Genomic DNA, 19,906 nt, shown 5'->3' on the forward strand with positions numbered 1-19,906 from the left:
TCCGGGGCTGGACCCCAACCACTCTGCATCCCTGGGCAAGGAGAACCAGAGATTCCGTGCTCCTTGGCAGTGTGTCTTCCTGAGTTCTCCGAGCCTTAGAGGGCCCTTCTTCCTGGCCCCGCCCATAGGCAGCTACATCTATGAAGCTCAGGACCTTTAGACAGGCAGAGGACCCAGGCTCCTGCTCCCAGACCAAGCTGTGGATCCCAGTATGAGGCAGACTCTCCAGTCAGTGGGGACCGCCACGAGGCTCATCTACAGACCCCACGAGGGCCTGTCCCACTCCAGATAGTTGCTCAGACTACTGATGTGGTAGCAGACTTTTTAACCCATTTTTTGGCAGGGTGGGTGGGGAAACAGCTGGGAAGAGAGAAAGAGACAAGCTCTGAGAGTCAGAGAGGTCTGAAGGATGTAGGGAGACCCTGTGGGGAGAAGCCAGTCCAGGCCTGCAGTTACTTCCCAACTCCATTGGGCAGGAGCCCTCACCCCCAGCAGGTGGGTGGAGGCCCAGATGCCAGGAGCAGAAGGGGAGGAGGCCCCATTAGAACTGGAGCCTCTGAGGCTGCAGGAGCTTCCAAGACCTGGAATAACCCCTTGGCCGTGTTTAGGGCAGCCCCATAGCTGCTCCTGATTTCCTCCAGAAAATCCTCCTATTCCCCTCAGAATCGTCCCCCCCACCCCCACCCCCAGAGTGCCAAGCCAGCTATTAAGGCTGGAGAATACAAATCCTGACTCCAGCTCCCTGGCCTGTGGTGTGGCCAGCCAGACCCTGGTTGCCCTGGGGAGTCGGGGACAGAACGGCAGCTTCTCTTGGCTGACTTTTGGGTCCTGGCCCACTCCCATACAACTGACCTCAATCTTTGGGTCTGTTGCCCTAAAAGAGATCCCAGGGGACCTCATCCTTGCCATGGGGCTGTGCATTCCCCCAACCCGCCTTGAACACGGAGAGGGGAAGCCAGCTCCCAGCATGCCTCCGACGTGAAAGTAAAAGTCGCTCAGTCGTGTCTCTGTGACCCCATGGATGATACAGTCCATGAAACTCTCCAGGCCAGAATACTGGAGTAGGTAGCCATTCCCTTTTCCAGGGGATCTTCCCAACCCAGGGATCGAACCCAGGTCTCCCGCATTGCAGGCGGATTCTTTACCAGCTGTCACAGGGAAGCCCACATGACCCCAAGGAGAGCCTCAAGTCAGCTGAGGTCTGCATGCCGCTGTGTGACAGCAAGTATGTCCCTGGCTGCCAGCCAGTCAGCGCCTCCATTAACCACACGGCGACAGGCACTAGTGTTCAGGGGGTCAGAGGTCAAGGCTATGGATCTCTTTCTTTTCCCTGCTTTGATTCTCCCCCTTGCAGGAGACGCAGCCTCACAGGTGATCTTATTTAAGAGAAAAATCAGTTGTACATTCCTTGGTATTTATCCTGTTTTCTGACCTCATTGTGGGTGGAGGGAGTCAAAGCCTGAGTGGCTGAGGCCTGAAGGGACCTGAAATCTCTCTTTTCCATCAATTCCCCCATCCTCACCCAGGCTCAGCAGGCCCAGGAAGGTGGCAGGGCTTCCTGCAGGCACTTCGTCTATCTCTTGCTTCCCTGTGCCTGGTGGCTTCCCAAGTGATAGTGGCAGCTGGGAATCCTAGAGCCCTGCAGAATGGCCTGGACCTGGTGTTACAAGCATCCAGGGCTTCACAGAGAAAGGTGGGTAGTGAGTGATAAGGAAAAGTCCAGCAGGTGGCAAAGGGGAGGGCAGAGGGCACAGCCTAAGCTAAGTCCTGGCAAAGAAGCAGCTGCCACCTCCCAGAAATGGGGTAGCTGAAGTGCTGGCAGGGTTAGCCAGGGCTGAGCCAGGGAGGGGTTTGTGAATGCCTGGTTAAGAGCCTGGGATGTCCCCAAGCTGGAGGAGCTGGGGAAGCAGGGTAACTGCAGAGGGGAGGCACTGGGAAGAGATCTGGCAGAAAGACCGCGGGGACCACCCCCAGGTGAAGGGGTCAGGCTTCAAGCTGCAGGGGAAGGAGGTGGGGCCTTGTTCTGTCTTAAAGGAGACAGAGGCCTCTCTGACTTGGGGCTCTCTGGAGGGCGGAGGGTGTGGGCTTCTTGCCATTGCTGGGGGTGGGTTGGAGACTCGTGGAGGAAGACTAAAGAATCCTAGGCAGCTGGGGAGGGAAGGAACTTCAGGTGGAGGGTCAGAGTGCTGTCCTGGGGGCTGGGGGTGTGGGTAAGGGAAGAAAGGGGACAGAAAGAAACAGGAGAGGAGTCAAGCCAGAGAGAAGGCCCGGTGAAGCTGGGTTGGAAGAGGCAGTGGTGAGTCGCCCTCGAGGCCCACAGGCTTGCATGCCACAGGATGCCCAGCGCTGAGATGGCAGCCAGAGCCTGCACCAGTGTACCCTACTGAGTGCCAGACCTGCCTGGCTCACCCTTTACTACCGTGGGACAAGCGCGGAGAGGGGACTGAGAGGTTCAGTCTCCCCCTAGGGACACACAGCTGGTGAGCAGCAGAATCAGAATTCAACCCAGTCACTCCCCGGCTACTATAGGGGTGGATTCCTGGGACAGGCTCCGGTCCACCCTCCCGGAGCAGCCTGAGCCCCCATCTGGCGCTCCCTGGAGGCTCTCCCGCCCCGCGGCCCCCCCCCCCCCTCCCCCGCCCTGCCTAGCTCCCAAGCCAAGGGAGGGAAGGTAGCATTTATGTTAATGTATGTTAATGAGGACTGGGTGCCACCAAAGTCCACCCTGCCTCATTCCTGGCACCTCCTCCCCCGGGTTATGGAGGAGGAGGAGAGAGGGAGGCCCCACCCCCAAGGCCCCTCCTCTCTCTCCCCACTCCCTCTCCCCCCTGCTGGGCAACGAAGAAAACAGAAGTGAGTGAGGAGCTGTGATGTGGCTGGTGGCGGGGGGGGGGCTCCCCGTCCCGGAGGGGCTGACCTCAGCCAGGGAGGAATGTGCAGGAGGCGGAGGGCAGGGGCGGAGCGGGTAGGGGTAGGGCCCCAGCCAGAGGCCCAGGCTTCCCGGTGGCCCCTCCCTCAACCCCTCCACCTCGGCTCTGACATGGCCCTCAGAAGGCAAGGAGGGGAGGAGCTCATCTTCCCGAAAAGGTGGGCCAACGGGGGTTCCTCTGGGAGCCTGGACACCAGGCTGGGGGTGGGTGAGGGCAATGTCAGACAGACCTTCCCGGGAGATCCCCTGGCGTGGCTAGCAGAGTGTCGGGGAAATCAGGCCTCAGTTGGGCCCTCCAGGGCCTGATTTCCACCGCTTATCCCCCCTTGCCTAAAGTCCTCCTCCGGGTAGCACGTCCTAGTCCCCACGTGGCCGGAAGAGGGAAAGGTCGAACCAGCGGTTGGAGCCACCAGCCCTGATGGCTAAAGCAGGTGTGAGTGGGGAGCCAAGGCTCAACCCAGCCCAGGCTGGGCACCGAGAGGGTTGGCTGCAGTCTTCCATAAATGGATGTCCCACCCCAGCCCAGTCACACCACCACCGAGTCCAGGCAGGGTGCAAGGGGCACGCCCAGCTGAGAGTGAGGACTGTGGAGGCAGGTGCTGGCATTTGGCACAACAATCCAGTTATTTCCAGAAGGAAAAACCAAGGCCCTAGCAGGCTATACTGCTGACAGTCAGCAACCAGGCACCCACGCTGCCTCCCCCCCCTGGTTGGTTCAGCTCTATTGAGACCCAGGCCCAGGCTGTGTGAAACCAAAATCCCTGGGGACTTCCAGAGCCCAGTGTGACCCACTAACCCTAGAGGGCTGGCTCCATGAAGTCCCTCCCCAGGGTCTGCATACTCTGGGACCCAGGACTGAGAAGCAGAAAAGAGATCTTGTGGGGATGGGGACAACCTGAGCTCTCAGCCCTGGGGATCTCCCTGCTCCAAAGACATCTGGAAGCTGGAAGGCAATGCCAAGCACTCACGTGGACCAGGGGACAGCCTTGTCCTTTTGGCTGGGGGTTGAGTCCCAGGATGTTGGAAAGATGGTGGGGGGTGCGGATCCTGGTCTCATTATCCAGTATGGACACTGGGTTATTGGGGGTGGGGCATGAAATAGAGCCTGGGACCCTGGGACTGAAGAACTAAAAGCAATGGGGTCAGGTAGGGAGCACCAAGGGGTTGGGTGGGGACCTCAAAGGCACTTGCTGATCTTGGCTGCATGGGTGGAAAATTGTAAACAGCCAAAGAATTTTGTTTGCTTGCATGGGGCCAGAGGAGGCTGCCCAGACCCAAAGCGAAAGAGCCTGGGAGGAGGGAGAGAGGCCACGTGCTGGAAGTCCTGGGGCTCAGGCAGGGCTGCATCCCCCCACTCCCCCTCCTGAAGGCCCCTGGTCGTCCCATGGACGCCCACCCTTCACTGCCAACCAGCCAGCGAGATCAGGCCAGAGACACCAGGCCTGAGGCTCAGCTAAGAGAGGCAGGTCCCTCCCCAGCCTGGCTGGGCACAGACACCTCCACTCCAGGAACTCGCAGGAAATGCACCGGAGAGCCATGGCCTCCCCCAGGGAGCTGCCAGTCAGCCTTGGAGAAAATGTGAGGATGCATTTTGAGGGAACTGAGGGGTGGAAGACGCCCACCTTCGAGCCCTGGCATGTTTAGCCAGGTGGACCTGAGGACCCCCTTGGCCACGGTCGACATTCAGCTCCTCCAAGGAAGTACCCCTGGCGGTATCAACAGGGTGTGTGCCCCAGAGTCACCTTTAGGCCAAGGCCACAGACCCTTCCCAGTTGAGGTGTTGAGAAGCCCCTTCCTATCCTTGAAGCCCCCTGGGGTGTCTCACTCTGGTGAGGCAGACCTTGCCTGCCACCTACACCCTTGGAAGAAAGACAGTCCCTGGATATAACATAGAATGCCCCTCACCTTCCAACACAGACGTGGGACCACTGGTCGGGACCGGTCTCTGACCAGTGCTGAAGTCAGACTTTTCTCCAGCTGTTGGCCTGCCCCTCCAGCCCTCTTCTCCCACCCAACACTGGCCGTCATCAGAGCCGCTGCCAGCCAGGTGGCAGAAGTACTAAGTTGCCCAAGCCCTGCAGAAGGATGGGGGCTGGGTCTTGGGGGCCCATCAAATCTCCACTCGAGGACCCCTTCCCTGACCAGCCCTTCTCAGCAAACTCCTGGGGACCCAGGTGGCAGCGAGCCCCCTCATTCCCCACCTCCAGCTCCCAGGCTGCGGAGGGACAGACAGGTGAAAGAAGCGAGTCCCTGGGTGTGCCCTGTCTGCCCGCCTCTGCCGGCTGCACAGCTCTGCCCAGGGCTACGAGGTCTCTATTGCTTCTTCCTCATTTGGCCGGACGGACGGCATGCCCAACTTCCAGGACCTCTGTGTGGGGCATCCTCTAGCCCTGAAGCCCCACAGGGGAGGGGTCGGCCCTTCCTGCCCCTCCCTCGTGCCCGCTCCACTCTGGCCAGGCCACCAACTCCAGCCGGTCCCGGCTGCCTGCCCAGTCACCCGACCCGCCCCGTAAACTTGACGGGGCGGGCGCAGCTGGCTTGGTGGGGGCGGGGGCTGCTCCTTAAAGGAGCCGTCAGAGGGTGCCCGGGGCCCCTCGGCTTCTCCGATCTTCTCCAGGGTGAGAAGAGGCAGCGGGGTGAGGAGCCGCCGCTGCCGGAGCTCTTGGTGGAGTGTGAGGAGGCAGCCTGGCTCCTGGGATGCCGCAGACCTCCTGGGCCTAGAAGAGACGGTGGCAAGTGCCAGTGGAAGGAAGGAAGGAGGTGGGAGTCCTGGGGTGGGAGGGGTCTGGAAGCGGTGGCGGAGCTAGGGGGGTGGTTTGGGGAGCGCGGTTTGGAAGGAACGTGCCCCAGCAGCTGCGCCCCTCGCTTGATCGTGCCCCAGGACCTTGCCCTGTGCCAGGGCTACTGTGCCCGGCACCTGCCCAGCCAGCTTCTGGGAAGGAGGGTGGGCACTGCAGCCAGAGCCTGGCCCCATGTGAGGGGTCCAGGGAAGGACTCTGGCTCACAGAATTGGTGGGGCTCAAAGATGGGGAAACCCTTGAAGGCAAAGATGGGATGGAGAGGCTGAGGGAGACGCCAGAGGCTGGAGAGGGAAGGAGAGCTCCCCCGAGCTGGGGGGTGAGAGGCTGCCCCAAGCCCTTGGCTCTCCCCACTTGATTCCTCTTGGGTCTGAAGTCTGAGATCACAGCATTTCTGGGTGTGATCGGCTCCTCCCGCCCTCTGGGGTGGGGAGAGAGAGGTCCCGCGCAAAGCTGGGGTTGCCGGGTCCAAGTGGGTGCAGCTCCCGAATCAGAAGCTGAGGCGTCTGCCCTGCCCAGCCCTGGGTCTCCCAGCTAGCTTCTCCCCCTGAGAAGTGGGCTTCTGGGGTGTCTCAGAGTTGAAGCATTGATGGATGCTGCAGTTATATTTGCTCACCTGCATGTCCAGAGAGATGCGTACACTTGCGCACACATCCATACACACACGTGCGACACACATATACATGCTTACAAGGTGTACACCCCTGATAGGTACATCCTGCGTGCACACGCGTACGATGCCATGTGTGCGCACACACATGCATATCACACCTGTGTGTACAATACAGCATATGCCAGATGGTCTCACATAGGTATGTGCAGATAAGCATGCAGACATGCAATACACAGATGTCCAGTACAGCTACACAAAGGACCCACAGAATTCATGCTCACAGGCACCCACACCGTCAGCTCCTGCTCCAAAGGTGCCTCTGTCCCTCTGCGGACCCGTGGGTGCACAGCCTCCTCCAGAGGCATGACCCCCTCTTGTTACACTCATACCCATGACTGGCTCGTTTTGCTCGTTGCACTTGGCACCTCTGTAGGGACTTCAAGCAACCCGAATCCTCGTTGGTCCTCTGCCTCCTCCTGCAGGGAGGACCTTGCCTGTGTGCCCCAATGCCCCTAGCCCCAGTCCCCGGCTGGCATGAAGTAGGCGCACTGACTTGGTGAATTAATGCCTGTGGGTGTGTATGCAGGAGGGCGGGTTCCTGGCGAGGGTGACGTGGTGGGGCGGGCGCCTGCCAGTGTGGGGTTGACCCCGAGGGTGTGCCCAGCGTGGGTGTGTCTGTGATTGTGGCCAGACAGGGCACCCTGCGAGGGAGAGGAGGGCTCGGAAGTGGAATGCGACCCCCCAGCCTCTTTCCCTAAGGGCTGTAATCTGATCCCTGGGGACTCCCCCCCCACCAGCCTCCCGCCCTCGCCCCTTGCTGCAACTCCTTCTCCTCCAGATCCCGGGGCAGAGTCCAGGGCGGCTCAAGGCTCCTCCACACGCGCCCGCTGAACCCTGAGCTCCCTGAGCCGCGGGGATGGGGCGGGCCGAGGCTGCCGCCATGATCCCGGGCCTGGCCCTGCTCTGGGTGGCAGGGCTGGGGGGTGCTGCGCCCAGCACCCCACGCCTCCGCCTCTCGTTCCAAGGTAGGTGCACCTGGCAAGCGGGAGGCCCCAGCTCAGGGTGGGCAAGGAGAGGGGCTCAGGGTGGGTATGGGGCACCCTTTGCTGTCACCCTTGTGTGTGTGCCACCCAGCCCTGGATTGGGGGGCACGCTCAGGCCATCTCCAGTTAACCCTTTCCTGGCCTCAGTCCCCAAGCGCTCTGCCCACATTCTCCTCATGCTTTCCCAGGAAGACCCCTTCTGTCCCCATGGCAACAGATCCTGCCTCCACTCCATCCCCTGCTCCCAGGAAGGTTGAGGTGGGTGGGGGGGATCATCAGAGCCGCCTTCCCACACCCCCTCTACACAGGGTGTTGACTAGGCAGCGACATCATACTGAACCCTGGCTGGTGGCAGAGAACCCTGAGCCTGACTTTGGGGTCGGGGTTCTGGCTGTCCCAACATGCAGCCATATCCCAGAACACTTGCCTCCCTGTGCACCCGCCTGGAGACACTGCTTGTCTGAGCACGCCCTGGAAGCTCCACCTGCTTCCCCCATGGGGGTGGGGTGGGGGGGCTGCACTGCCCACTCTGGCAGCTTGGCCGGCACCTGGGTGGGCCTGTCCTCCCGAGCTGTAAACTCACACGCATGTAAATCCACCTGTGTGTGGGCCAGGTCACATGTACAACCTTGGCCTGGAGGAAGCTTCTAGCATGACTGGCGAATCCTCAGTGTCCGCACCCCACAGAGCTCCAGGCCCGGCACGGTCTCCGGACCTTCAGGCTGGAGAGGACCTGCTGCTATGAAGCGCTGCTGCTAGATGAGGAACGTGGGCGCCTGTTTGTGGGTGCCGAGAACCACGTGGCCTCCCTCAGCCTGGACAACATTAGCAAGAGGGCCAAGAAGGTGCCAGAAACCCCACTACCACCCAGCCTCAGCACCGGCCCCCCAGGAAAGAGCCCCGGGGAGGCTGGGTCCCAAGTGGACACCCTCAGCTTAGAGACCGTGCTGTTTCCCTCCCACACCCTCCCATAGCTGGCCTGGCCGGCCCGTGTGGAATGGCGAGAGGAGTGCAACTGGGCCGGGAAGGACATTGGCGTGAGTGTTGGCTGCCCGGGTGGGAGTGGGGCGGGTCAGCCCCTCACTCTAGCGATGGGCAGTGCTGAAACAGAGGGCCGCCTGTTCTGGCTGGGACTGGGGGCAAGAGGGTCGAGGTGGCTGAAGTCCGGAGGTAGTGAGTCAGGGTGGGGGGCCCGTGTGATTCTTCTTGGGGGCCTCTGAGTCACAGGGGACAATGCAGGCCTCTGCTTCCCCATGAACCCATTCTGGGGAGAGGTGGGAGGGCCGGGCTGGTCACCAAGGGCACCCGGGTCTGTGTCGCCCACGTTAGTATTTGCCTGGGCTGATGCACTGAAGAAGGGGTGGGGGCACCGCTGGGGAGCGGGGACCCCTTCAGGCCACCTCCCTGAGGGAGGCCTCCTTGTTCCTGACCCTGCCTGCCTGCATGCTAGACCGAGTGCATGAACTTCGTGAAGTTGCTCCATGCCTACAACCATACCCACTTGCTGGCCTGTGGCACAGGGGCCTTCCACCCAATCTGTGCATTTGTGGAGGTGGGCCAGTGGCTGGAGGTAAGGCTGGAGCTGGTAAGGGAGGGAGGTAGGGAGGGTAAGGAAGGAGGAAGGGCCTGCATTAGTAACTTCCTGCTGCCTCCCAGGAGCCCATGCTCCGGCTGGACCCTCGAAGGTTGGAGGATGGCAAGGGCAAGAGTCCTTATGACCCCAGGCATCGGGCTGCCTCCGTGCTGGTGGGTGAGTCCAAAGGCTGGGACCCCAGGAGAGCTCCTGGAACCCGCACCGCCCCCGCCAGAGACTCTAGCATCTTGTAAAGTCCAAAGACCCTCCCTAGAGCGCCAGGGATCCCCCCATAGCCTCACTGATTCCCCAGGAGCCCCCAGAACTCCCCCAACCTACCATAGGAACCTTTGGCTTTGCTCAGCAGCCTTGCCATATCTACAGGGGAAGAGCTGTACTCGGGGGTAGCTGCGGACCTCATGGGCCGGGACTTCACCATCTTCCGCAGCCTCGGCCAGCGTCCAAGTCTTCGGACAGAGCCGCACGACTCCCGCTGGCTCAACGGTGAAAGGCTGGGGGTGGGGACTGTCGGGAGGGGGCCCTCATCTCCAACAGAGCAGGTGCTGAGTAAGGCACCTGCTTTCCAGATGGCTGTCCTGGGTCAAGCCCCGCACTGGGCACTGGGTCAGAGGGCAAGACAAGATAGGTGTGACCAAGGCCCTCTTTGCGTTCAGACCTCAGAACGAATGCACGATAAGATCAGTTCCCATGGCCAGGAGGTATAGGGAGAGAACAGAGAAGGGAAGAGGAGATGAGGTGGGAGTGGTGGCGGTGGGAGTGGGAGGGTTGGGGACAGGAAGCCACTCTGCAGAAAAGAGGAATGAGCTAATTCCCAGAACACAGCAGGATTTCGGGAAGAGCATTCCAGGCAGAGAGAATGATGAATGCAAAGGCCCCGGGGACAGGAACAAGCCAAGGAACAGACTCATGAAGGGAGCAATGATAAGGGGCCTGCCCTGTGAGGAAAGGGTAGGGCCAGAGGACCTTATTCTGAGTGAGGGGACCCAGCGGAGCATTTGAAGCAGGAGTCAGGGCATCTACTTCCCGCTAGAGAGGAAGAGTCATAAGTGAAGGCAAAACCCAGATACCCAGGATCGCTCCTTTCTTGGTGCACTGGCATGGAGAACTGCCAGGAGAAGGGTGAGAGGTCACTGGCCAAGGTCACCTGCCATGAGCCCAGGTAGCCACGGTCTCTGCTGCCCTCTCGTGGCTGCTTCTTGACTCGCAGGCCCTCTTCTTTTTGCTTCTGTCCTGGGGAGACCTTCAAACTTGCTTCTGGAGGTGGGGTGGTCAGCTGCTGTCCTGAGGGCTTCTGCTGGCTTAAAGAGAAGGGGAGGCAGGGCCAGGCAGGACCTCAGTGACCCCTCACCTCCTGCTGCGGCCAGAGCCCAAGTTTATCAAGGTCTTTTGGATCCCGGAGAGTGAGAACCCAGATGATGACAAGATCTACTTCTTCTTCCGTGAGTCGGCGGTGGAGGCCACACCGGCACTGGGACGCCTGTCTGTGTCCCGCGTTGGCCAGATCTGCAGGGTGAGGCCTTCCTGGGCCACATTCAGGGGTTCTGCCACAGCCCCTTTGCTTGTCAGGGCCTCACCCTCATCCCCTCCTACTGACCCCTGCAGAACGATGTGGGTGGCCAGCGCAGCCTGGTCAACAAGTGGACAACGTTCCTGAAGGCGCGGCTGGTGTGCTCGGTGCCCGGTGCCGAGGGTGATACGAACTTTGACCAGCTCCGTAAGTGGCAGGAGTGGAGGATGGGGTGGGGGGCAGTGAACGCAGGGGCACAGACCCTGGAGCCTGGCTCTGCACCCTCCCCCAACGTGGTCCCTTCCCTACAGAGGACGTGTTCCTGTTGTCCTCGCGAGATCGCTGGACCCCGCTGCTCTATGCTGTCTTCTCCACATCCAGGTGAGGTGTGGGAGGCAGTGGGCTGGGCGGCTGGGGCTCCACTGGAGCCCTTCGCTCCACTGACATCTTCACCTGCAGCAGCATCTTCCAGGGTTCTGCCGTGTGTGTGTACAGCATGAATGATGTACGCCGGGCCTTCCTGGGACCCTTTGCACACAAGGAAGGGCCCATGCACCAGTGGGTGTCCTACCAGGGACGTGTCCCCTACCCCCGACCTGGCATGGTGCGTAGCCCAGGGACTGCCTCCACAACCCAGTTAAACCTGCAGGGTGGAGGACTTGGCCTGGGGTCTTCTTGGTGAATGTGGTTTCTTCCTTTTTTTTTTTTAATGGTTGGGAAAACATCCTCTTCATCAGACAGGATTCCTCAGGGGAAGGTCATAATTCCCCCTCAGATTACCAGGGCAGGGCTTTGTCCAATACCCACCCCTTTGTGTACACACTCCAAGTTCTGGGCGGTGTCTTGTGGAGGGCTGCCCACTCGGCCTTCTTATCCACTTCCTGTCGTGCTTCCTGCCCACCTCCCAGTGCCCCAGCAAGACTTTTGGCACCTTCAGCTCCACCAAGGACTTTCCTGATGATGTCATCCAGTTTGCCCGGAACCACCCCCTCATGTACAATTCGGTCCTGCCCATCGGTGGGCGCCCTCTCTTCCAACAAGTGGGCGCTGGGTACACCTTCACCCAGATCACTGCAGATCGTGTCGCAGCTGCTGATGGATACTACGACGTCCTCTTCATTGGCACAGGTCAGGGTCCTGCCATGACCACCCACAAAACCCAGCGCAGGCTCTTTGGCCTATTAGTGGAATTTCCCTGCTTTCAGACCAATATCCATATGTTTCCTGGGGCTGTGTCCCCCATCTCCTTCTGGATGCTGCTCTGATTGCTCCAACCCGCATTCTTCACCTCTCCAGCCGTGCTGTGGGTGGAGGCATCAGAGGCAAGGAGACCCCTGGCCCTAGCTGTCAGAGGGCACAAGGAGTCACCCCCTCTTCTTATCCCTACAGATGCAGGCACAGTGCTGAAGGTGATCTCCGTCCCCAAGGGTGGCCGGCCGAATGCCGAGGGGCTGCTCCTGGAGGAATTACAGATGTTTGAGGTGAGGCCTAGCCCCCACTGCCTGGGGGACCCCCACCCCATGGAGCCATGATCCCAGAGCCCCCCTCCTCCTCAGGACTCAGCTGCTGTCACCAGCATGCAAATCTCCTCCAAGAGGGTAAGTGACTGGAGTGCTTGGGGGTGGAATGGACCCAGAGTGTTCCCAGGTGCCCCTACTCCCATTCTTTTGGTAATGATAAGCCCCAATTTCCGTTTCAAGGACAGGCTCTGCCTTCGGTAGACTCTGTGACTTGAGACCCCAGTGTTCCTTTTGTCAAATGGGGGGAAGGGATCCCTGACCTTTGGGAGGTTGGCACTGGGCCTCCCTCAGTCAGCCTGGAGCCCTTATTCCCCTAGCACCAACTGTACGTAGCCTCTCGCAGCGGGGTGGCCCAGATCCCGTTGCACCGCTGCGCTGCCCACGGCCGTGCCTGTGCCGAATGCTGCCTGGCACGTGACCCCTACTGTGCCTGGGATGGGGCCAAGTGCACTCGCTTCCAGCCCAGTGCCAAGAGGTGAGCAGGGTTAAGGACGTGCTGCCTGGAGGGATTCTTTATCCATCCCTGGCTAAAAGACGCACTCACGGAGGCTCTAATGTCCCCTGATCCCCAGGCGGTTCCGCCGGCAGGATGTAAGGAACGGCGACCCTAGCACACTGTGTTCCGGGGGTGAGTGTCTCAGCTGCTCTCATGCCTCAGCGCTTAAAGACTGCCCCACCCTGTCCTGCTTTGCCAGAATCTGATATTCCCTTTGCCCCCAGACTCATCCCACCCTGCGCTGCTGGAGCAGAAGGTGCTGGGTGTGGAGGGAGGTAGCGCCTTCCTGGAGTGTGAGCCCCGCTCGCTGCAGGCGCACGTGGAGTGGACCTTCCAGCGCGCGGGGGAGTCTCCCTACACTCAGGTGAGCCTCCCCCGACCCCCTCCCCAAACAGGCCCTGTTCCAACCCTAATGTCCAGAAAGTGCCAGCCCTGATTAATGAGGCTCTTGGCCCGCTCCGCACGTCTACATGCGATCCAGCCCCACCCAGTGAGTCTCAGCCCAATCAGACCCCTAACGCCCAATTTGGTCCCTGGCCCGTAACTCCGCATCCAGGTGAGGCCCCGTTCCTCTAACTAGGCTCCTGACATCCCCGCCCCATCGGAGAGAAGCCCCGCCCTCTCCCCGCCCGCCGAACTCTCCGACCCTCCCCCACGTGCAGATAAGCCCCGCCCCCCGCCTTTCCTTAAAATCCTCGCCTCCCTCTGATCCACCAGCAGGTGCCTGCGGAGGAGCGAGCGGAGCGCACGAGGAGGGGATTGCTGCTGCGCGGGCTGCGGCGTGGGGACTCCGGCGTGTACCTGTGTGCAGCGGTGGAACAGGGCTTTTCGCAGCCACTGCGTCGCCTGGCGCTGCACGTGCTGAGCGCAGCACAGGCTGAAAGACTGGCCCGGACCGAGGATACTGCGCCAGTCGCCCCGCCGGGCCCCAAGCTCTGGTACCGGGACTTTCTGCAGCTGGTGGAGCCCGGCGGCGGTGGTGCGAACTCCCTGCGAATGTGTCGCCCGCAGCCCGCGCCGCGCCCACAGGTCCCTGAGTCACGGAGAAAGGGCCGCAACCGGAGGACACACGCCCCAGAGCTGCGGGCTGAGCGGGGCCCGCGCAGCGCAGCGGACTGGTGACTTGGCCGTCCCCACGCTGGGGACTGGGGAGGAGGCGGCAGGAGGGAGAGGGGGAGCTCAGACCCTGGGAGACGGCTAGGGGCCCGGCGTTTCCTGATGGAGGGAAGACACCGACCGACAGGCCCTGGCCAAGGGGCAGCCATGCTGGCTTATTTATTAACAAGAAGATAACCCTTGAATGTAACCCCAAGAGGGGCGGCCTAGGCTGGGCACAGGGTCCGGCTGGTCAGGAGGCAGCAGAGAAGCAGGGTTCCCCGGGTACTTGGCTGGGAGTGGTGCCCGGAATGCCCACCCTGGGGGAAGGACCACCTCTTTGGGCAATGAGCAGAAAGCTGTGAACAGGCTGGGTGGGTGGGTGGGGCAGGCCGACTGTACTAATGCAATAAACACATTTTCAGCCAAAGCTGGAATGGCCCCAGCAGACAATCGCTGGTCTTAGTGTTACCGACCCAGGTTCTTGGACTCTTTAATCAATAGAAGTTGATAAGAGGCCAGATGAGAAATTCAGGCAAGGCTTCAAGGGCTCATGCTGCAGAACAAGGGAGTCAAAATAAGCCACAGGTGCCCGACTAGCAACAGGTGCTCTCGCTTGCATTGGGGGTGGGGAAGGAGGGCAGGAGGGGTGAGTTGGTTCCTTAAATGGGATGAGGGTAGGGTCAGATCCATGGTTCAGGCAGTAGGGGTGGCTTAGGTGGTCAGCCCACCCCCTTGTGGTGGTGTGGCAATTGGTTTTTTGGTCTGTTTTTTGGGGGGGTGTCATTTCTGTATCTTGTTTATAATTTGCCCCAACCGCAGGTGTATATAGTTGCTTTTAGTTGCTTACAGCAGGATTCCCCAGCCTCCAGGCCTAGGACTGACACTGGTCTGTGGCCTGTTAGGAACCAGACTGCACAGCAGGAAGTGAGCAGAGGGCAAGCCAGCGAGCAAAGCTTCTTCCTCTGCGTCTTACCATTGGTTGCATTACCAGCTGAAACCACCCCCATCCCTCCCATTTGGTCCCTGGAAAAACCTGTCTTCCACGAAACCAATCCCTGTTGCTCAAATGGTCAGGGGACCGCTGCCTTACAATCTCTTTGTAGTCCCTTGCTCCAGGAGATGTTTGTCCAGGTGAAGTACTACAGCAAAGAGTCCCATATCTGATTCCCCTCTAGGGGGTTCTACACCCTTTATTCTTAAGGGTTAAGGGGTTGAAGTTCTCTCCTCCTGAAACCGCAGATCCTAGCCTACCCTAGAGGTGTAGAAGTCCCTCGCTGACTGCTTTCGGGGACCTGGGTTCCCCTCAGCTGGAATCGGTTGAAATCCTTGAGCCATCATGAGCCTTACTTGAAAACTGTTGGGACCTAGAAGACACAAACTTAACCAAAGGGTTAAACAGACAAGGGCCAAAAAAGGAGAACAGTAAAAAGCCACTAGAGGAGGGGTCACCAACCTCCAGGATCTAATGCCTAGATGATCTGAGATGGAGCTGGTGTAATAATAGAAAAAAAGTTCACAATAAATGTAATGTGCTTGAGTCGACCTGAAACCATTCCCCAACTCCGTGCCCATTCAAAAATTACCTTCCAGGAAGCCAATACCTGGTGCCAGAAAGGTTGGGGACTGTTTCACTCAAGGGTCTAGAAAGGGAAGGAAGCAGGATAACTTTGAGAGGGCTTCCATAATTGCCGACCAGACAGCGAAGGCGACAGCGCCCCTGCCAAAACTGTGAAGCCGTTGCTGCTTGGGTGTCTATTTAACTTTTCTCTTTGCTGTTGCATTGATTTAGGTGCAGCAGGAAGTGTTAGTTACCCCACAAATTGGGCCTTGTTCTGTTCAGAAGGTAATCAAGGACTAGATGATTATCAAGAGGTAAATACGTTAACCCAAGTAACAAGAGAGGATTAAGTCCTGTTAAAACTTGCTCTTGTTTTATCACAGAATTAAGCTGTCTGGTGAGATTTTTCAGTGTGGCTTCTTGATAGGGAAAGCTACCCCATGGAGCTACCGGTCCTTTGGCCAGCCCTAGGAAGTGAACATTATTATTTATTTAGGTTTTCAGCGGCAGACACTTGGGATCTTTGATTTTCCTTGCAACATGTGTGATCTAGTTCCTGACTAGGGATGGAACCTGGGCCTCTGGCATTGGGAGTGCAAAATCTTGGCTCACTGGACCACCAGGGAAGTCCTTGAAGTAGACATGGTAAATGCAGTTATAGGCCATAGCTTGGACTTTCCCCGTGGCTCAACCGTAAAGAAAACTCCTGCCATACAGGAGACATTGATTCAGTACCTGGGTTGGGAAGATCTCGTGGGAAAGGAAATGGTGACCGTCTCTAGTATTCTTGCCTAGGAAATCCCATGGACAGAGGAGCCTGGTGGGCTACAGTCCATGGGGTTGCCAAAGAGTGGGACACCACTTAGCCGCTAAACAACAAAATAAAGCCTTGTGAATATCAAGTACCCAGAAGCACCAATTTTCAATTTGTTATAAGAAATGACCACAAGGTGGCAGCATTTCTCCCTGCCCAACTCTTGATTCCTTGGGCAACCAGAGCCTTAGGGGAAAAGTCCCATTCCTGGGTTGTAACTTAGAGTGGGATGTGCCAGAAACAACACCCAAGGGCTTGTGTCTTCTTATTTCTTCCACCTTATCCTTCCCCACCCCAGACAAATCCAGACCCCTGCAAACCTGCTACAGTGAGGGTGCTGAGGGTAGGTACTCTTGGTAGGGTGAGTCTAAGGCAGAAGGTTGGAGGTGGGAACCGCCCAACTAGGAGACCTGAAAACCAGGTGAATTTACAAAGCTTGTCCAGCCCTGGGACTTTCCTGGCAGTTCAGTGGTTAAGACTCACACTTCCAGGGCAAGGGGCCCGAGTTCCATCCGTGGTTGGAGAACTAAGATTTCTCATTCCATGTGGTGTGGCCAAGAAAATTGTTAAAAATAACTAAAAATGTCAAAAAAAAAAAAAAAAAAAGATCTTCTAGCTCAGAGAATCCACCATCCTTTGGGTACGCTAGGCTTGGCTTAGCTAGAGGAGGGTCTGACTGGATCTGGAGACTGTGATCTTAGCGGAGCAGGCACTGCGGGGCCAAGGGAGGTTCTCTGATGACACAGCCTCCCTTGCCGCCTTAGCTTTACCACCCTCCAGCCTGGAGACCAGGCCTGCTCAGGCTCCAGGGCTGCGACACAGGCCAAGGTGCCAGAAGCCTGAAAAAAAAATAGAGTAGGCATTTCTTTTCTTTCTGTTAAACTTGTATTTTGGCATATACTCTCTTGATCACGTAGTGTTGTTCAAGGTGTCCAGCGAAATGATCCAGTTATACAGACACAGGCATCCTTTGTGTGTGTGCGCTCAGTTGTGTCTGACTCTGTGACCCTGTGGGCTGTAGCCCACCAGGCTCCTCTGTCCATGGAATTTTCCAGGCAAGAATACTGGAGTGGGTTTCCTCCTCCAGGGGGAGTCCCAACCCAGGGATAGAACCCGGGTCCCTTGTGTCTCCTGCACTGGTAGGTGGATTCTTTACCACAAGTGCCCCCTGGGGAGCCCTGTATCTAGTCTTTACTACATTCTTTTCCCATGTACGTTCTGACAGTTGTAAGATAGTTGTAACTATACACAGTAGGTTCTCATTAATTATCTGCTTTATATAAGTGCGTCTGTGTTAAACACAACCTCCCTGCACAGCTTCCCCCTTTGTGACCCAGTTTCTTTTCAGTCTGTGAGTCTGTTTTGTTAGTTCATGATTATCAGTTTTAAAATTCCACTTATAAGAAAGATCACATGATATTTACAATATTTGTCTTTCTCTGTCTGACTTAGTGTAATCATCTCCTGGCCCATCTATGTTGTTACAAATGGCAGTATTTCATTCTATACCTATGGCTGAATATATATATGTGTGTGTTTATATATATATGGCATCGATATTAAGCTTTAACCTGTCAGTGGACAATTTGCTGATTCTGAGTCTAGGCTGCTGTAAATAGTGCTTCAGTGAACACTGGGGTACATGGTGTCTTTTTGAATTATGGATTTTGCGTAACATTGGCCCAGGCGTGGGAATGTCAGATCCTAGGCTTAGCTCTCTTGAAAGTTTTTTTCAGGCGTTCGGAGACTGTCGTTCATAGTGGCTGTTGCCAAGGTACATTCCCACTCACAGTGTAGGGAGGTTCCCTTTCCTCCAGGCTCCCTCCCATATTTATTGTTTGTTGGCTTTGGATAATGGCTATTCTCACGGGTGGGATTTGATTTCTCGTCATTTTGATTGGCTTTCCCGTAATTGGGCTACTGACCATCCTGTCCTGTGGTGGTTTTGTTTTGTTTTTTCTCCTTAAAGGTTGTAAGGAAAATGTAGCTGGTGCAGTTGAGTTCTTGAAAGTCACTTGTGTTTGGATTTGGTTTCTGCATTTTATTTCTGCGGTACCCGCCCAGGACATTTCCTGAGGGCAGCTGTCATCAAGTGCTCCCAAAACCTTGTAAATTGGAGGTGCCAGTGAGGACCACTTGTCACATTGTAATAAACAGAAATGTCACTTTTTCACACCCACCTCTGGTTCCTTGGGCAACCAGCGCCTTAGGACAAGTTGGCTTCCCGGGGTGTGAATTTGAGTGTAATGTGGCTGAGCAAACACCCAAGGGCTTGTGTCTAATTATTTCTCCCCCTAAAGCTCCCCCCACTCTTTGCCTCCAGAATAATTTCAACCTGGGACCCAGCACGCTGCTGAGGTGCCTAGGAGGCTGCACCTTCAGGAGGGAGGCTTGAGCTGGGGACCCGAGCACCAGGGGCCATGGAGGAGGCGGGGTGACTTTACCAAAGTCCTCAAGGCCGGAGGGTCGGGCCACCGTCCTTTGGGTGCACTAAGGTTGCTTTAGCTGCAGGAGAGCCAACCTGCACTGGGGGACCCTGGACCCAGCCACTGCAGGTTTAAGAGGGGGCTCAATTAAGGGCGCCCTCCCTGGCTATCTCAAACCCACCAGCCGTTGACAAAGTCTGCTCAGGCCCCAGGGATGTGATTAAACAGCCCAAATCATGGAGGCTGCAAGGAAGGAACTAGACATTGCTCTTCTTGATTTTCGTTTCATACAGACGATTTGCTGGAGTATAGTCGATTTGCAACGTTCTGTTTTGTCAGGGTGCAGCCACCTGATTCATTTACTACATACACAGACAGAATATCTATTCTGCTGGGGGTTCTTTTGCCATAGAAATTACTGCAGAAGGACGAGCCAAGTTCCCTGTGCTGAATATCTAGCTTGTGGATTATCTATTACCGATACATATTTCTCCATATATGTTAATCCTGACCTGCTAATTCATCCCAGGCCCTAACCTTTGTGTGTGTGTGTAACCCCATATTTGTGTTTGAATTCTGAGAGTGTCCTTTTGTTTTGTAAGTTAGTTTCTTTGTATATCTTTATACATTTTGCCTAAGAAGGACATCATATGCGATTGTCTCCTCTGTCACTTAGTGTGTGATCCTCCAAGGTACATCCATGTGGCATAATTTCATTTGGCTTTTCATGGCTGAGTAATAGTCCATTGCATATATTTACCACATCATCTTTAATCTTTAACCTGTTGGTGGCTATTTTGCTGGTTCTGTCTTTGCTATTGCAAGCAGCGCTGCAGTGGAGGTTGGGGTGCATGTATCTTTTTGAATTATGGTTTCTCTGGGTAGAAGCCCAGGGGTGGAGATATCAGATCTTAGGCTTAGCTCTCTTGACAGTTTTTTTGAGGCATTCGGAGATTGTCGTTTGGAGAGGCTGTTGCCGATATGCATTCCCACCTTCCTACATGTAGGGGGATTCCCTTTCCTCCAGGCACAGTCCCACATTTATTGTTTACAGACTTGTGAGGATGGCCATTCTGACTGGCAGGGTTTGATGTCTCCTTGTTTTCATTGGCATTCCTATAATAATTAGGGATGCCGTGCATCTTGTCCTGTGGTTGTTGGTTTTTTTTCCCCCCCTTCAAGGCTGTAGGGAAAATTGACCTGTGGCAACTGACTTCTTGAAAGTTGGTTGTGTGTGGAATTTGTTTCTGCAATACCCGTCCCAGGACATTGCCTGAGGGCAGGTGTCATTAGTAGCCGCCCAGGCCTTGTGAATTTGAGGCTCCAGGAAGCAGTAGTGATCCAGTTGTAGTTACAGAAAATGTCCACAAGATGGCAGCACTTTCTCATGCCCACCTGTGGTTCCTCAGGCAACCAGCCTTAGGGAAAGTTGGCTTGCCGGGCTGTGAATTGGAGTGGAATGTGCCTGAGCAAACACCCAAGGGTTTGTGTCTCATTACTTTCCCCTAAA

The 19,906-nt window shown here is 57.0% G+C and overlaps 1 protein-coding gene across 5 annotated transcripts; it reads left to right on the forward strand.

Moving 5' to 3' along the window:
• The first annotated feature begins 830 nt into the window (after positions 1-830).
• On the forward strand, positions 831-14,048 carry SEMA3B (semaphorin 3B). Of its 5 annotated transcripts, none has more exons than XM_040247045.1 (18): positions 831-5,689; positions 6,823-7,365; positions 8,071-8,228; positions 8,358-8,420; positions 8,834-8,953; positions 9,040-9,133; positions 9,341-9,460; positions 10,342-10,487; positions 10,580-10,691; positions 10,796-10,865; positions 10,944-11,088; positions 11,393-11,612; positions 11,874-11,965; positions 12,041-12,082; positions 12,322-12,479; positions 12,577-12,632; positions 12,725-12,864; positions 13,218-14,048. In XM_040247045.1, the coding sequence occupies exons 2-18, from the start codon at positions 7,257-7,259 to the stop codon at positions 13,620-13,622; spliced, it is 2,250 nt and encodes a 749-aa protein (XP_040102979.1). In that variant the 5' UTR covers positions 831-5,689; positions 6,823-7,256; the 3' UTR covers positions 13,623-14,048. The 5 variants fall into 5 exon arrangements, with proteins under 5 accessions (XP_040102979.1, XP_040102980.1, XP_040102981.1 ...); XM_040247046.1 differs by having other exon boundaries at positions 7,179-7,365; XM_040247047.1 differs by lacking the exon at positions 831-5,689 and having other exon boundaries at positions 5,716-7,365; positions 13,221-14,048.
• The last annotated feature ends 5,858 nt before the right edge of the window (positions 14,049-19,906 follow it).

This window comes from Oryx dammah, unplaced genomic scaffold, assembly GCF_014754425.2.
Source record: "Oryx dammah isolate SB20612 unplaced genomic scaffold, SCBI_Odam_1.1 HiC_scaffold_9, whole genome shotgun sequence".
NCBI classification, from domain to species: domain Eukaryota; kingdom Metazoa; phylum Chordata; class Mammalia; order Artiodactyla; family Bovidae; genus Oryx; species Oryx dammah.

Bases quoted from the DNA above. Each gene is read 5' to 3' on its own strand.
- SEMA3B (XM_040247045.1), top strand. From the start codon at position 7,257: ATGGGGCGGGCCGAGGCTGCCGCCATGATCCCGGGCCTGGCCCTGCTC. The intron at 8,954-9,039 runs GTAAGGCTGGAG...GCTGCCTCCCAG, and splicing joins AGGTGGGCCAGTGGCTGGAG to GAGCCCATGCTCCGGCTGGA. The intron at 11,089-11,392 runs GTGCGTAGCCCA...CCCACCTCCCAG, and splicing joins CCTACCCCCGACCTGGCATG to TGCCCCAGCAAGACTTTTGG.